This window comes from Mus pahari, chromosome 10 (assembly GCF_900095145.1).
Source record: "Mus pahari chromosome 10, PAHARI_EIJ_v1.1, whole genome shotgun sequence".
NCBI classification, from domain to species: Eukaryota; Metazoa; Chordata; class Mammalia; order Rodentia; family Muridae; genus Mus; species Mus pahari.
Genome location: NC_034599.1, coordinates 95,839,608 through 95,856,800, shown reverse-complemented (window position 1 = coordinate 95,856,800; position 17,193 = coordinate 95,839,608). Strand labels below are relative to the sequence as shown.

The 17,193-nt window shown below is 46.0% G+C and overlaps 2 protein-coding genes across 9 annotated transcripts in view; one reads left to right on the top strand and one right to left on the bottom strand.

Moving 5' to 3' along the window:
- Positions 1–2,876: 2,876 nt before the first annotated feature.
- On the bottom strand, positions 2,877–10,889 carry Anapc13 (anaphase promoting complex subunit 13). The gene is made up of 3 exons (XM_021206484.2): positions 10,794–10,889; positions 7,109–7,234; positions 2,877–3,106 (listed from the first exon to the last, which is right to left on the bottom strand). The coding sequence occupies exons 2-3, from the start codon at positions 7,205–7,207 to the stop codon at positions 2,981–2,983; spliced, it is 225 nt and encodes a 74-aa protein (XP_021062143.1). The 5' UTR covers positions 7,208–7,234; positions 10,794–10,889; the 3' UTR covers positions 2,877–2,980.
- Cep63 (centrosomal protein 63) overlaps positions 10,613–17,193 on the top strand; it is a 39,917-nt gene continuing 33,336 nt past the window's right edge. Inside the window, exons 1-4 of one of the 8 annotated variants that reach the window (XM_021206480.2) lie at positions 10,983–11,242; positions 13,369–13,406; positions 14,986–15,018; positions 16,942–17,010. In XM_021206480.2, the coding sequence (XP_021062139.1) occupies positions 11,144–11,242; positions 13,369–13,406; positions 14,986–15,018; positions 16,942–17,010 (239 nt within the window). In that variant the 5' untranslated portion in view covers positions 10,983–11,143. Of the gene's footprint in view, positions 10,879–10,982; positions 11,243–13,368; positions 13,407–14,985; positions 15,019–16,941; positions 17,011–17,193 lie in introns of those variants that run through there. The other 7 variants (XM_021206482.2, XM_029543413.1, XM_029543411.1 and 4 more) reach the window with 7 other exon arrangements.

Genomic DNA, 17,193 nt, shown 5'->3' with positions numbered 1-17,193 from the left:
TCTTGTGCTTTAAAGTCTGCTGATTCAGGACCTTCAATGCCCACCCTGCCAATGTGGTGACATTTGAGTCACTCTCTAGTCAACCTGGAACTCTCTGACTGATGGCTGCCATGGATTAGCTAGCTACAGTTGGAATCCATTGCAAGATGAAAACCTGGGTCCTTTTAACAAGTAATTGAAAGATTCAAGATAGGAGGGTGAAACATGAATCCGAATGAATGCTTCTGAGAGTGCACACTCATGGAACCAGAGCTGGTTGGCTCGGGGGCCGAGGCAGGCTGGGGGTGTCCATCATCTGAGTCCTAGCTGCCCTTCTGGGCCAGCACCTCAGGACTTGCAGCTTCTGTTGGGTTCACTGAAGGACTTGGGTACAGGATGGCTTAGGAACTAGACACGAATTTTTAAAAAGGAGTTGAGCGGCCCCTGCTGGTTACAAAGGGGCACAAATTCTAAAAATGAGTGAAATCATGATTTTTTCTTTTGGTAGCAATTATCTTATTTTGGTAACTAACAGTAATATTTACTGTTTCATGTATCTCAGGTCCCCTAATAAGAATGCTCTCAGTTCTGTCTCTGTTCTAGAAATAAGACAAACATGAAAATTTTGAGAATTCTGATGGAACTTTCTAGGGCATTGATGTGGCTTTTGGCAAGGACATAGGTTTTGAGATGTGACAGTCTAGGTTGGAAGGCACTTACTATTTGAGTGACTTTTATAAGTCTCTTAACCTTCAACAAGCTAACATTAAATTTTAAGCTGTTATCTCCTGTTTGAAGGACAATGGCATCCAGCTAAAAAGAAAAGGCAGGGCTTGAGCCATGGAAGTGTTCCATCTGTCCCAGCTGCCATTGTTGCAATACCATGAAGGGGTGGGTCTAAGATGGGCTTCAGATGATGGGCAGCTCTAGGCCTCTGGATCTTTCTCAGGGACAGAGATTATATCTGCAGGTCTGTGTCTGGCTCAAGAGAATTCAATTCTGGGCTATAAGACAAGGCTCACACTGCATAAGTCTCTTTAGAACCATACAGCTACAATCCAGGGATCTCACGGCAGGGAACACTGTGCAGTGGGTAAGCCTGGACAAGTCCACCAGGAAGAGCTATCCCTACCTCCTCCACTTCCACCTTCACCTCCACAGTCCAAGCCACTATCATGTTTTTGTCTTTTGCATTTCCTGTCTTAACTGAAATCCATCTACTGGGGTGACTTGCATTAAAAAAAAATAAACAACACCAACATATAAAAGTTGGATGGTGGTATCTCACACCTTTATCCCCAGCACTTGGGAGGCAGAGGCAGGCAAGCTCTGTGAGTTCCAGGGCAGCCTGGTTTGCAGAGCTAGTTCCAGGACAGCCAGGGTTTAGACTGAGAAAGTCTGTCTTGAAACAAAACTAAACGAAATGAAATAAACAGACAAAACCCAAACCAAACCAAACCAAACCAAACCAAACCAATCCCAACCCAACCCAACCCAACAGATCAGGCAGTCCCCAGCTCTGATTAAGCCTTTTGATGACTCGGGAGATGTGGAGAAGCCCCTAGTCCACCCAGGTCCCTTGCTGGCAACACCAGTTCCACTTTGTGTCATCTCTTGCTCGGTGGTCAACATTCACCCCTCACTGTTTTCCCTGGCCACTTGTATGTCGGGTGTTGGTTCAGAAAGCCAAGGCAGGTACAAGAAACGCCACATTTTCTTTAAAGTGAATGACGTCTACTGGACTCTACTACACTGTACTTCACAGCCATCCCTTTCCCTGTTGTTTTTTCATCTGTTCTCTAGCTACTGTGACTCTGTATACTGGCTGCCAAGGATACGTGTCCTCTGGAGTGCTGTGTTTATACTGTCTCCGGGAGACGGCTGGAAGGGAGAGCCAATCACTGACATTTCACAGCAGTACATCTATCCCCTAGGCTTGATGGCGTGGATTCTTTAGAAAAAGATTGATTTTTATAAGTGTCTTGCCTATTATGAATGCATATGCATCTAGTGTGTGCAGTCCCCCCAGAGGCCAGAAGAGGGAAGGGAACCCGCTGGAACTGGAGTCACAGACAGGTATGAGCTAGTATGTGGGACCAGGAACAGAACCCAAGTCCTCTCTGCAAGAGCAGGAAGTGCTCTTAACCACTTGAGCCATCTTTCCACACCGTTGACAAATTTTTGTATAAATATAATACTGAGTGCTGGCTTCACAGTGTTTTATATTTGAGGGGGCTCTGAGCTATGAGATGCTATTATTATTCTGAATAAAAGGAGTATTCCATTCACGCGGAGAACCTCTCCAGTGGTGCGAAGGCAATGACCACAGACAGAGAGCAGAGGTGACTAACAGCTAACCAGGATTACAAACACACACCACCATGGCACGAAGACCAATTTTTACTGGAGTTGGGATCAAACTTAGGTCCTGACTAAGCCATCCCCTAATTCTTCAGAGATAACTTTTAAATCTGTACATTTATGCAATGTCTAAAAGTAGCCTGGAAATCTTAACAATGCTAGTTATCAGGGAGTGGAGTATCTGCTCGGGGCATAGGCACCTACAGGCTAACTTCACTCAGAACACTTCTCAGGCATGGGAATGTGAGTCTGTGGCTCTCTTCATGCCTGGTTTCTGCTGCCTTTCCTGCTTGCATTTTCAACTACCTGTGCCAAAGTAGTTGGGAAGTATTAAACTTTGACAGAAGCAAAACTGGAGCTAAAGGCAAACGTTTAATTGACTGTGCTCACACGCAAGTGTGTGAATCACTAGTCACAGGCTTCCAGAGCCACGCAGTCTGCATTCCTGAGAAGTCTCAGTTTCTCACTCAGAATGTTTTCATGCTGTGTTTTGTTGGTTAAAAAAAAAACAAAACAAAACGAAAACCACGTGGGCATATGCTTTTGAGTGTTGATTTATTGCTAAGATCTGAAGTTGGAGACAGGAAGCATTTTTATCCACGTAGCTTGGAAAATTGCATCCACGGGAAGGAGCGCGGCGTCAGTTTCCAGCGGGTGGGACGTTCTCGTGGAGGCCCTGCAAGGCCAGGTCTGTCCACTTCATCTCCTGTTCTTTCACAGACTCTGTGGTGCCGCCGTTGTCTTGCTCAGGCTCAGGAAGCTCACTCTGCAAGGGGAGCAGAGCTGTAATGACCACCAGGAAGTGACTTTTCTACTTTTGAGATGGGTCTCAGGTAGCCTAGGGGGGCCCCAAACTCAAGATGTCATCTTGAACTGTGTTTCTGCCTGGCTGGGGACTGAGTTCAGGGCCCTGCTGAGATACACTAGCACTCTCTCACTGAGCCACACTCTCAGCCGATCACCCCCAAGTCTCTCTCCCATTGTCCTTTGCCTCCCAGGAGCTGGGATTATAGGTGTGGACCTGGTCCTGCAGTTACTTCTGAAAACAGGAGGGCATTAGGAATGAAAGCCTCTGAGGGCCTGGGAACAGCCAGCAAAGCTGATATGATGCTCTAAAAAGAGAGTCAAAACAAACAGATGGAGAGAAACTATCAGAGCTCTGCTCAGTGTGGCTTGCTTGGAAGCCCCATTGGAATGCTGGGCCCTGTGACTCTGGTTTTCTTATAAAAGGCAGTAGGGCAGGAGGGCTAAGGGGCAGAGACTGGAGCCCCAGACAGCCATTCATTTGCTGGCTTATTTGGGTGATGAGGTAATTCAAACCCTTGGGGCCTTTGTTTCTACTCTCGAAAATTGGAGAAAAAAAATGAGCTTTTTTTTTTTTTTTTTTTTTTTTTTCATGTCTCTGCCTTGGGGAAAGGGAGAGTGAGGACATTTAGATCCAGTGCATGTTGTGTAGGGTACTCAGTACTCAGTGTGTACACTATTAAGTGGCTGAGAACACTGACAAGAGTCAATGCTAAACGTACTGAAAAATGCTTTAGGGGCCAATCTGATTTGCTGCTATGTTCTCAAATACAGGAATTGTATCAAGAAAAAAAAAAAAAAAATGCTGCACCAAAATGCTTTCTTTAGTGACAATATGGGCTGGATAAGGGACATTGACAATGTAACAGATGAGAGCTCCCCCTGGTGGGAAAACACAGTAAAGACTAGCTCACACCCAAGAGCCATTTTCTTACAGAGATATTAAGCCATGGGGCTACACTAGACCCATGCCTAGCTCCATCCAGTTCACCGATACCATGTATTTCTGTGCAATTCCCTGAACTTACACTTTGTGTTAGCAAACTTCTGCTTTAATATTCAAAGTTAGGATTTCCCACTTATAATTATACTATGTGGAGGTATTTTTCTTTCTAAAATTGTGTTCAACATAAAGAACATGATACTTAGCTACAAGATTTACAAAGTACTTGAATCAGGTCCAGTAATGTGGACCAGTGGGTAAAAGCACTCGCAACAACGCTGAGTTCTACATGTGTGTCATGGCACACAGGTACACACATACAGGAAAACCCCAATGTGTTTGCACCCCATGCATCTGCTTTATGCCGAATGTAAAGTGAGATTCAACATTCTGTAAACAGATCCAGAGAACTGTCATTCTCTCTAGTCCGTTTAGAAATCTGACCTTAGTAACTATCTACAGATCACAAAAAATAAACAGGTCTTTGATTAAGAACGACTTAATGTCATGGTCTCTAACGGCGTGCTAGACTTCCTAAAATGATGTATCCTTTGCTTGGTGACTATTAACTCTTGCGATGAATACTACCACATAAAACTAGACAAAACATGCCCACCCAACACAAAATACCATAAGCACAATCTTCGTGGGGGCAACTTCACCAACAGCTGCAGCTGTCTACAGCTGTTCCTGCCAAGCCGCAGAATCTAATCCCTGACTGTGCGTTTGGATTAGCCACAGACTTGCTCTTCTCAGCAGAATGCAGCTGCGGGGCTGTTCTGGGCCTGAGCCCTAAGGCTCTGCACTTCCCTGTTGCTGTTGAACCTGAGGCTGAGGCCCCAGAGGACCTGCTGGGTGGTGTGTGCCAAGTGCCAGGCATCCTACCTCCTGGAGACATCCTGTTAACTGCCAGAAGTGTGAGCCTCCTGCCCCACTCAGCTCCAGTAGTCTGCTGGCTGACAGTGTTGCACCAGCAAGCCTAGGATTAGTTGGCTGAACTGGTGTGGTCCAGAATTCCCCAATGAGTTATAAAATTATGACCAAACAGTTGTTATTGTAAGCCATTAAGTTTCAGGATAATTTGTTATGCAGCAAAAGCTAACTGACAGAAACATTCCTTTAGAATCACAATATTGTGTGGATGGACCACAGGACCAGGCTACCATGCCACCAGGAAGTCAGCAGAGGGACTTCCCTCTTCATTCCCTACCATTTAAATGTTCCTTAAATCTTGCTGCACTGAGCTCAGCAAGTCGCCATACTTTTCTTGGTGCTGTTCTGGTTTTCCTTCCTTGCCTAGATCGCTGCACTGCAGTAACATCCTACTTGATGTCCCCTGGACCTTTTTTCTATCAGGCTGTCTGTCAATGTTACAGACCCCACTTTCTGAAAGACAAATGTGAGCATGGCAGCTTCCCTCCACAGATCTTTCATCCCTAGATTCCCAGAGAAGAAGGCTGAAGTCGGGCACAAACATTTTCACAAAAACTTTGCCCAACTTTCTGCCTCCTAACTACAAAGGTAATTGCTGCCCACTGTTTCATCATCTCCCAACAAGTTTCAAACCCCAGGCCTGTTACACTCTTCTCTGCTGCAGTACCCTGTCTAGCACCATTAAACATCTGATTCTTAAGCATTGCATCTTCTCTGCATTCCTACTGCATGCCAGGCCTCCAGCCATTCTCCACTTGGTTATTCTTTCCTCCTGCTTGGTAGTGTAATTAGTTAGTGACCTACCTCTCTTGATCCCTGGCTCCAAACAGAAACTTTATCTTATGCTCATGTAACCTCGGGGCACACAGTAGACTTAGGAGAAGTGATTGTTGGATGGATGGATGGATGGGTGGGTGGATGGAGAGATGAAAGCTTACAGACTTTGAGCTTTGCAGACCGAGTCATGAAATCTGACTTACTAGTCATTAGACGTGAGGTAAGTGCACTTCTCTAATCCTACTCTTCCTGCCAAATGGAGACACTACCACCTCCCCTGTATGGCAGACTTAAGGATTACAGATAATATAAGCCTTAATTTCAGTCTGTGGCTTGAAACTGGTAATAAATTGTAGCTATAATTCTTATTATTTTATTGTCCTGAACTTGAACTAAGCTGCAACTTGAATATCCACTGAACACATTCTCACCTCTTAGTCTTGAAATAGAGTGCCAGTGAGCAAGCGGAGTCTGTTCTTTGTAAAACAGCAGCTGCAGGCAATGCTCCTGGAAGTCAAGCTGTGTTAGCTGCTCTTCCAGAGCATGTGTCACATTGTACAGAGAAAGTCCCCAGACTCTGTTTTCCTTGTCCTTTGTTAGGCCTTTGTAACATCAATAAGAGTTTTTGTTTTTGTTTTTTAAATCTACATAAGCAAAAGTGGGGGGTTACTTATTACAGAAGGTTCAACAGCCACCTTTTAAGGGAGTTTCCCAGACATCAGCAAAGAAAAAGTTTACTGAGAGCTTGAATGTCTAAAGGCCAAAGAAGAAAGGCAAGGTCGCCTCTAAGCTGCTGGCCTGTGTGCCTGCATCAGAGGGGCTGAGAGACAGCTCAGTGGTTAGGGGCTCTACTGCTTTTGCAGAGCACACTGTTTGGTTTTCAGCACTCACGGTGGGTGGTTCACAACGGCCTTTAATTCCAGCTCCAAGGGACCCAACACCCTCTTCTGGCCTCTGAGGGCACCTGTACTTACATGCTCCTCCACTGTACCCCAGACCCTCACACATACACACACACACATATACACACACAACTAAAACCAACTAAAACAAAAACAAAACACAAAGACTGGTAAGCCAGCATGCTCCTTGCACCTGGGTGTGATGTGCTTAACTCACACTTGGCCTCCCTCTGGCTTTGGCCTCCCTCTGGGCTTTTATGGCTCCAAAAATCCAGGCTCCAGCCCTGGTATGATCTCTAATGAAGCTGGTTACACCAGGCAGTAGGATTTCTGGGTCTTAGCATTTCACTTCCCACCAACCTCCACTAAGTCTCACCACATTTTCTCCTGAGCTCGAATCACAACCTACCAGTGGAATGGCGACATCTTCGTACGGCAGCTTATCTTCCCGCCAAGCGTCATCAATCAGGTCTAAGATCCTACCATCTCGCTGTACCTCACTGTCCATCCTCCTGCAGCTTTGATCTTGTCAGGCCTGTAAGCCAAAGAGGTCACTTTTTTTTTTTTTTCCCAACAGAGTGAAGGTATAGTATAATCCAGTACCAGGATTCCTCATACTTCCACCTTGAAACTGGTTTTGTTGCTGTGTTTAACATGACCCCAGGAAAGGCCCATCTTGTATGTGTCAGAGGACAACATAAAGACTACAGTTCTCCCCTCATTTCAGCTGACAGGATTCATCAACAAACCAGGCTGAGTGGAACCAGAGAGCAGCACATGTCTTCTGAAGAAGACACTCCATGTAAATGGAGCTTCCTTTTATCTTTACACTCTTACACAATCACCCTTCCCTGCTTGTGCTGTCTTTGACTTGACGCAGACCGACTTACCTGAGTGTCAGCTCCTGCTCCTGAAGCCCTCCCCTATGATTTGGCACAAGTCTCCACCTGTCTGGGCCCAAACATTGGCACTCTAAAGGCACAGGAGCTAAGGGAACAGCTGGGTGACACTGATCTGGGATGTACCAAGTGACCAACTGTCACCAGCTGCTAATCCTCAGGGCAGGAACAACGTGGGCAGCGGGGCTTACCCAGGAAACCACTTCCTTTCTTAAACAGCATCCAGACTGAACTCAACAGACCAACCCAAGGTCAACGGTGGCAGCTCCAGGTCCTCTGTCCCTCTGTGCTCCCTCCTTTCTGTTTTTGGAGAGTCTCAAACTCTCTGTAGCCAAAAGCAGCCTTAAGCTTCCAATCCTCCTGCCTCCACCAATGGGATTGCAGGCCTGTGCCACTGTTTCTGTTTATAGAACCAGGGCTTTGTGTATACTAGTTAAGCGCACTGCCAACGGACCTCCATCCCCAGCTGAGGGGGACCCTACAGGAGTCCAGGGAGGGAAGCAAACTGCCAGGTGAGAATGAAAACTGGGTTCAGATGGACTTCATCAGTCTTGCTTAGACTTGGGGAGTCTGATGGCAGGCGGTTTACTCCTAACAAACGTAAACATAGTATGATTTGGAAGAAAGTTTCCTGGTGTAATAACACTTTCTGGTGCACAAGGAGGTGCAATTCCATTGAAACTCAACTTAGGGTACGTAATTTCTTCCAAGAAGATGGGTCCTAGAGATAGGCTACCTGTACTAGGTTAAAGGTCTAAGGAAGGTCTCAGTCATACAGTAGCATAGACATCATCTGGTCTGTTAGCTACTCCTGGGGCTTAGGGAACCCCTGCCTATAAGGGCCATTTAAATTACTAGCCACCCTCCATCCTGGTTGTAGGAACTTGATGTGGCCTGGCCCAACAGATGACACAGATAACATCAGGCTGTCAATCACTTCCAATTCCCAGCTTTGTGGATAGAAGAACAAGTTTTATATCTCTCACATTGGAAGAACAATCCTGCATGCTTAACATCTCGGCCTCCCTGGCTATGTGAGGGTGTAAGGACCTTTGTGCTGTGATCCCAACACCCATCCTGCTTCCTTCTTGGAAAAAAAATTATGTGTATGAACGTGTGGAAGTCAAAGGACAACTTGGGGATTTTGGTTCTTCTCTTCCACCAGGCGGGTCCCAGAGATTGAACTCAGGTTGCCAAGGTTGGCAGCAACCACCTTTAAGCCACTAAGCCGTCTTGCTGGCCCTCTTCAGTGCCTGGTTCAAGTGCTCAGGATGCTTGCTGAGCTCCCTGACCACAGATTGTGCCACATTTTTCTCCTGACACTGTTGCAATCTAATTCAAAAGACCAGTCATCAAGCAGTGCTTTTGGGTTTCTGGCTTCCAAGTTTGTTCCTTATCACAAACACACCCTATTGTGCTCCCTGCCACAAAGTGGCAACCCAAGGAAAGGTCTTGTGAGGATTAGTACCATGGCTCTCTCAGGGACTGTTGTTTCTGAGGGAAGGGAGACTCATACAAGAAGCAAACTGTGCCACACGGCTATGTGCTTGCCTCTAACAGTATAAAGGCAAGCTACCTAGTCTGTAGGAGGGAAAGGGCTTTTACTTTCAAAAATTAAACAAGATGGGGCCTGGGAGGAGGTTTGGTGGAGTGAAGTGCTTGCTGTGCAAGCAAAAAGACCTGAACTCAGATTGCTGGCACCCAAATAAAAAGCCTGGCAGGATGGCACACTTGTGTTCTCTGGGAGGCTGCCAGGCCAGGCAGTCTAGCTGAATCAGAAAGCTCCAGGTTTAGTTTAAGATTCAAAGTAATAAAGGAAGACACTGATGTTGACCTCTGACCTCTACACTCACCCACAATGCCACCTGTAGACAGAAACCTCCACCACCACCATAACTTTCGTGTACACACACACACACACACACACACACACACACACACACACACACACGCTGAGGCCAAAGGTGGTCAGCTCCCTCTGCCACAGTTTTCCTCAGATGTAACCAGACCCTAGCTAGTGGTAACAAAGCTGGCTGAAGGGCCACTTCTAATCACCCCTCCAGGGCTGACAAGAGTGCCCCCCCAACCCCACCCCCCCACCCCAGTCAGCCTTTTGTTTTTGTAGCTGAGCCTTGGGCTACATTTCGCACCTTCTGGTGCTGACTTTCCCAGTCCCTATGGACTACTCCTTTTTCTAAAGTGCTCTGACTTTCTCTCCAGCGTTTCAGCAGGCTCTCTGCCCTTGAATGCTTTGCTGCTTGCCCCAAAGGACCTAGGAAACAAGTCAGGTCAGCTTTGTGACTGTCTGGCAGGGTACTACGGTCTCCAGTGGTAATGTAATGATGCCCAGTCTTTCCACAAGCTCGCCTCAGTATTTTCTAACATGACTCTCTTCTACACGCTTAGAAACTAGCACGCTTTTCACCCACCCCTTGTCCTTCATCAGTTATGCTTGGCTGTCCTTCCAAACACATCTATTTTCCTGGGTCAGGTGCTCCCCCTTTACGTGAATAGAAAAGAAAGCACAGGCAGTGTTCTGAGCCCTTACGACAGAGCACAGCATCTCCAGCTTTCTTAAAACATTTTTTTTTAAAAAAAACAAACAAACATACTCTTCTTCTATGCCCGACCCCTCCGGATACCAGATAATATGAAACTCTCAGCTCTCAGATTGCCTCCTTTAGACCCCAGGCTGAGTGCAGTTCCAAAAGTCCATTCCTTCACCAGTCCCCTAAATCTCTGGGCACAATACGTGACAACAGGAGGAGAGCTTGTCACATTGTCCAGATATCTCTTTCTAGACATTAGATGCGTACGTCCTATGAGACATACACACCTTTTATTCATTTTTACAATGACAGCTTTGTAAATGTACTTCTAAGCTACGAGCACGGCGCCTAGACTAAAATGGCCTTCGCAGGCCACCATCCTTAGACACTACAGACGGAGTCACCCGCGGCAGCGGTTTCCGGTTCGAGGGGGTGGGAGGACTACTACATGCGGAAGTGCACGGGGGAAGGCGAGCGTCGCCATGGGGGCTCCGTTCCGCTCCGCACAGCGTGCAGTAAAGAAGTGGCTCTGAAGCTCGGTTGAAAGGACCGGCCCGCGCCTCTGGAAGCGGTGGACGCCCGAGGTCGAGGGCGAACGCTTTGGCCACCCTCGGAAACCCGGGCCGCCGGCGCGAAAAACCCTTACCCACTGCGCGCGCGTCGGCTTCCTCCCGGCCCCGCCCCTCCTCCGGGTCACGTGACTCGCGGCGCTCTCAAAGCCCCGGATGTGGGTGAGTCCATTCGCTGCGCCAGGGGGCGGAGCGGACGGCGAGTTGTGGTGACGTGCGCGCGTCCCCGGCCCGAGGAACGGCGGGCAGGCCCGGGGGCGCGCTCCGCCGGGGGCGCGCTCCGTAACCGACTGCGTGCCCCAAAGACGGGCGAGCTGCGGCTTGCTGTGGTGCGGTCGCGGCCCTGGCCACCGTGGCGCCGCTAGGCTCCAGGCCTCATGGCCCGCGGCCGCAGCTCGTTGCGGCCCACCTACCGCGGGGCCCTCCAATGGCCACCTGCGGCTGCCCGGTCGCCGCGTCCCTGGGTTCCGCCGCGTCCCTGGGTTCCTCCGCCTCCTCCCTATGGGACTCTGGGCTGGCCGGCCAGGTGCTTCGGCCTGCGGGAGGGCGGGCCGCGGGCTGCGGGTTGCATGGCTCCCGGGTAGGGACCCGGCTGCTGCCTCCGCCGCCGGTGTAGGACCAGGCCTTAGCGTTAGCCGCTCAGCGGGAAGCCCGCAGGGGTCCCTGGTAATGTTAGTATGAGAGGTGCGGAAATGTGGCGGGAACCCCTGAGGCAGGGGAATTGCAGATGGCTTCACGCTTTCAAGTCAAGCATAGGAAACAAGATTGGTAGAGTGAAAGTTTTGAAAGGGCAATTCCATAACAGCGCTTTCACACGGAGACACTTAGACAGTGAATGGATTGCAAATAGGGCTTTTGTCCTTTACAAAATCGTGGAGTTAGTGAATTCTGATGTCAGACCTAGTTTTCATTTACAGACTGTACACTTGTGGCCAAAAGTGCTCCCCTTTCTCCCCAACTAGCGCCGGCTCTCCTTTGTAGCTATAATCTGGAACTTACAGTGTAGACCAGGCTGACCTCAAACTCAGAGATGGACCTACCTATGTCTCCTAGGATCTGCGCCACCTCGCCTGGCTTCCTGAGATCTTTCTTGAGGCCAATTTAGAGTTTTAAAAATTCATTACTTTATTATAGCAGGGTAGGTGCTCTTTGTACAATTCCTCGAATATTTGAATTTTATATTTTGTATGTAAGTCAGAGATCAATGGCTATAGTTATCTTTAGCTATTTACACTTATTCTTAAAGGCTGTAGCTTAATGATACGATGAAACGAATTATCTTATTTTGAATGCAGCGCCATTTTTAGGTGAATTTTTGTCCCGTGCTCTTTGTCTTTTACTGTGTCCTCCTCAGTGGTCAGCATAGTAAAGGAGGCTGTGAAACTAAAGATGGTTAGAGACTTAAAACACAGACTCACGTCCCTTTAAAATGTGAATATGCTGAAGTTTCAGAAACAATGTAGATATTGTTAATTATGCTGATGCTGCTTCCTCCCATGGAGAGGTAGGGATCTGTTACTTAGGCTTTCCTGTACTGTGTGGTAGCTGATGGTGACAGCATTAGTCCACACTGTCATAGCTTAAGGTGCGCCCCATGCCAAAGGCTAGATTTACTTTTTTAAGTTTTACAAAAATCACAGTACTATTTTTACATCAGTACAAATTTATAAAAAACACACAGTGTCAGTCAGTGTCCAGAGGGTTCAGGTTCTTCAGCTATTCCATATGTGCTTTTAATACCTTGCTTAGACCAAAATCCTACAGAGAACTGTGCTGCATTCTGTTGCTAGGCCTTCAAAACCCTCTAATCAATAGCAGTTTCTCTATATATGATATTTTCTTTATTTACATTTCAAATGTTATCCTCTTTCCTAGTTTCCCCTCTGAAAACCCCCATCCTCTCCCCCCTCCAATAGCAGTTTCTTACCCCCCCCCCTTTTCTTTATCACTCAGGTTTAGCTGGTTGTGTATATTTTTGAATATATGCCTCTACCTCTTCTATGGCCTCTCCTCCACTGGCTAAATCTTGAACTACACTCTCCAGTGTGGCAGTCATCAGCTAGCCCTGACATTTTAAACGAATTAACAGTTTGGTTCCCCAGTTGCATTAGCCACATTGGAAATGCCCAGCACGCACAGGCTGCCTAGTGGCTGCTGTCTGATTAATACTGATAAGATGTTTCCATAATTACAGAAAGTTCTGTTGAAATACAATAATCTTTTGAAATACAGTGTTAGATTCAACCTTGATTTTTGATGGGAGGTACAAGAAAACTCAGGTATAGGTTTTATATTATAAAATTTATCTGTTGCATTCATTGTCAGGGAGACTTGTAATGTCTGAGTCATCCCATTTGGGATGTTAAAATTAAGCTGTGTATGTAGCAGTTCCTGTGCCATCTACTCAGTTGACCCACCATGAAATTGCCCAAGAGCCTTTTGGTCAATAGGGAGAAATTCATGGCTAATGGTGCCTGCGCCGTTTACTGCGTGAGAGCCACCGAGTGGAACTTTCTAGTGGCGTCATGTGCCCAGTGCTGCTTAGCTGGCACTCTCACGATGGACTTGCCTTCTCAGCTATCTGACTGTCCTGAAGTACAGTGTGTACAGGAATGGCAAGCAGAATGCTTAACTCAGTTCCTTTCTTTTCAGACTACAGCAATGAATTGGTGGCCTAGCAACCTCCGAAGGTAACCCAAGGGTCCCACCTTAAAACAAACAGACTTGAGTGTTTCCATCTGTGAGCTAGCGACTTCCAAAAGTAACCCAAGGGCTTTACCTTAAAAGCCAACCAACCAGCCAACCAATCAACCAACCAACCAATAGGCTTTAATGTGTTTAAATTGTTTGAACATATAACAATTTTTTTGATATCCAAAATTGTTTTGTTTCTAGCTAGTAGGAACCCTTCAAGACCAACAGTTATGATAATTTTCTCCTAGTTTTGCTTTAGCTGGAGGTTTTTTTTTGTTTGTTTGTTTTTTGTTTTGTAGTCAAGGCTGGCCTTGATCTTACTATGTAGCCAAGGATGACCTTGAACTTAAGATCTTCCTGCTTCATCTCCCAAGTGCTAGGATCCCAGGTGTGAGGCGTCATTTCCAGGTCAGCACTGCTTCTTTTCCTTTCTGTGTGGTAGTTATAAAGCATTGTCATCGTCCCTGTCAAAGAGCAAACCTATGCTTCTCTGCTTCTCTGCAGAAAGTTAGCTTTGTCCCTGACTCCCCACCTAGTTACTTCCCTCCATAAAGGCAGTAGTTCTCCATTTGTTCTTCAGTAAATAAGCACCCAGAGGCAAACACACTTCTTCTTATTGCTTTGTAGCTATTTTCACCTTATCAGGCCCTCCACAGGTTATGTGGTGGTTGTTACCTCTTTTTACAGCTTCATAGTATTAGTCCCTCAGTGAATGAGGGCCCTGTTGGTCCTATGTTTGGATTTGACCTTAGTGCTAAGTGGTGGCAGATCATCAAATAAGTCTGTATTGAATATTAGGAACACAGAATACCCAGCTACAGTCACGTGGCAGCACCAAAGAGGAAACTCATGACATTGAGTAAATGCAGGTCATGTTGGCTAGGGACAGAGTCACTGATGTGGCTGTGATAAACCAAATATCTGCAGGAAATCTCAGTCCTCCCTGTGTATCAGATCCTAGAGAAGGGTAGAGTGTTGTTAAAGAAACACACTTCACATTAGCAGAAGGTTTTCAGGGCATGTTACTGGTCATCTGTGCCTTCCTTTGTCTCATTTTAGGATTTAAGTTTTGAGCGTGTTTTATCACAGTGCTGCTGCCACCTGGTGGTGATTAGGCAATATGCTTCAGCTTTTTTTGTTGTTGTTGCCCTCTGAGAAGATCCTGTTAACCATAAGAAGGCAGAGTGTTAACCAAAAGATGGCACGTTGCTTGGGACTGGAGGGACACATTACCTGGATTTGAACTTAAGGAATATAACCTATAGCTTTTCATAGTCAAGCCGTTCTCCCTTTTCATCAAAGGGGTAGCACCTGCCTTTTACAAGGAATATAGAAAGTTTAAGAGGCAGGTAGATAAAGTGAACATTCACTAAAGTTTAGCATATATTATACACATTGTTATTAAGTAGTGTCATACATAAATGCCAAGAAATTACATATTGTTAAATAATCACTGTTTAAGAATGGCATGACCTAATGAGGTGTATTTTTAGTAGGAGTAAGTTTGAGAAATAATTATAAAACAAGATGAAATAAAGGCCTTGGCAGTTACTATTCATGCCCTTCATTTTACAGATGGAAAAACGGAAGTCCGACGACACAGAGCTGGTTAGTTGCAGAGCAGAGTTGTTTTCTGGGCTTCTGTCTGGTGTTGACTACTGCTTCCCAGAGCAGAGCCAAGGCTTGGGTTGGGGGCACTGTAATTTGACTCTTACTGTGGTTGAGAAGAAAGTATAATAAAATGTGGAGTCCTCTCCTTTAGGGCTTTACTTTGGGTCATGGTGAGCTATATCAGGAACACTGGTTGGAGGAAAGATCCTCAGCCACCCCGTGCATGAAGAGCCGACAGTCCTTGTTGGGACATGCAGAGATAGGTGTGGTTACAAGACGCTAGCTGTACCTCTGGCCTTCTCATCCTGTCTGTGTCTCTAGAGTCATCTGTGCATTCATTGCCAGGGCATGCTGAACATTTTGTTTCTTTTTTAGTCCCACATTGGGATATTTCTTGGTAAGGAGTATGTCTTTTATTATTATGTAGAGAGCTGTGTGTACAACACTGAACTGTTTCTTGAATAAGGTAATTCTCACTTCCGTGAGAAGCAGATTACTTCTGGAAAAGCATTAGTTCAGAGGGACCAGATTTCTACATTGTAACCTTTGGCCTTGTCTTTAATTCAGAGTTGAATTGAAACTTTGAAAACTGAGGAAAAAGATTGTTTCTTTTTTCTTTTCAAATTTTGTTTTAGTACATGAGAGTTTTGCTTGCATGTTTATGTCTGCACTATACACATACCTTGTGATCCCCTGAAACTAAAATTTATGGAGAGTTATGAGCTGCCATATGGGTGCTGGGAATCAAACCTGTGTCCTCTGCAAGAATAGCAGGCTTTCTTTCCAGCCTAATGGGGCACTTTCTTCAGAATGAAAGATGGTCTCTGCTAAAGGACACATTGAGGATTTCTGAAGAAGAGAAATTTATCATGCAACCCTTGATACTTCTGAGTTTAAGGGTTATTCTTTCTTTATGGTGTGAATTTCTCTTTTTTAGGCAGTCTTTTCTGTCTCCTTTCATTTTCCGTCGAGGTCCTTCTTGGCAGTCCTGCAGCTGTGAGCAGTTTGCCTAAGGGGAGATGAAGTTTCCCAGGGCGGGCAGCAGTGCCCTGTTAAAATCAGGTCTCGGCTCTGGACCTCAGAGATGAGTGACATTGGTTTTCTGTCACTGCGAAACCAATAGCTTAGAAAGAAAGAGGAATATGCTAAGCCTTTATTTTCAAGTTCTATATGATTTGGCATGAAGAGTGGGGGACGTGTCAGAAGCAGTAATTGTTATGTTAGTGAGAAGCACTGTTTTCTCTTCAGCAGTGGTCCTGGGTAATTTCTCTCAGCGTGTAGCGGGGGTTTGTGTTAATGTTCCTTGAGAGAAAATAACTTTTCTCCCTAACATTCTTTAAGAACTAAGCATAGAGGGGCTAGAAGGAGGGCTCAGCCGTTAAGAGCATATACTGTTCTTGAAGAGAACCAGAATCTGGTTCCTAGATCTACATCTGGTAACTCCATTGCCTCTGGCTTCCATGGACCATAGTTAAAAAATAAGTCTTGACTACAACAATAGAAAGAAAGCCAGGCCTGGTTTCAAACACCTTTAATTCTATCACTCAGAAGGCAGCTGGATGTCTCTGAGTTCAAAGCCAGCCTGGTCTACATGCATAGCTGGTTCTAGGCCAGCCGGGGCTACATAGTGAGACTGTGTCTAAAAAATTAGTGTTAAACAATAATAATAATTAAAAAAAGGCCTAGAGTAATGCGGTGTTTCGTTGGTTTTGTAGGATAGTTTCAGCAGCAGTAGGACTTTGTTTGTTTTTGGAATGTATTTGGTGCTAGCATTTCTAAATGATAATCCTTGCTTCTGTGGACCTCTTAGGCTGCTTTGTATTTCTCACTGTGATTGCTTTTACTCACCCTAACTTGGAATGTTGGAATTCAGAACAGTGATTTTTCTCACTCCTCTTTTCCTTTTCTTTTTTTCCCTAGTTGCCAAAACAAAGAGGATTTGGTGATGGAGGCTTTGTTGGAAGGAATACAAAATCGGGGGCATAGTGGGTAAGTTTGCCTTTGACTGTGAGCTCATTGCAGTTTAAAAATCTACCTGGGTTCTGTTAGACCAAAGCTAAGCTGAGCTAAGGCACATTTGTGGACAGCGTCCCTCCTACATCGTCCCTCCTACAGCATCCCTCCTACAGCGTCCCTCCTACAGCATCCCTCCTACAGCATCCCTCCTACAGC

Excerpts from the sequence above, each read along its gene's own strand:
- Anapc13 (XM_021206484.2), bottom strand. The coding sequence starts at position 7,207 with ATGGACAGTGAGGTACAGCGAGATGGTAGGATCTTAGACCTGATTGAT. Across the intron at positions 3,107-7,108 it reads AAGATGTCGCCATTCCACTG|AGTGAGCTTCCTGAGCCTGA; the intron begins GTAGGTTGTGAT and ends CTCCCCTTGCAG.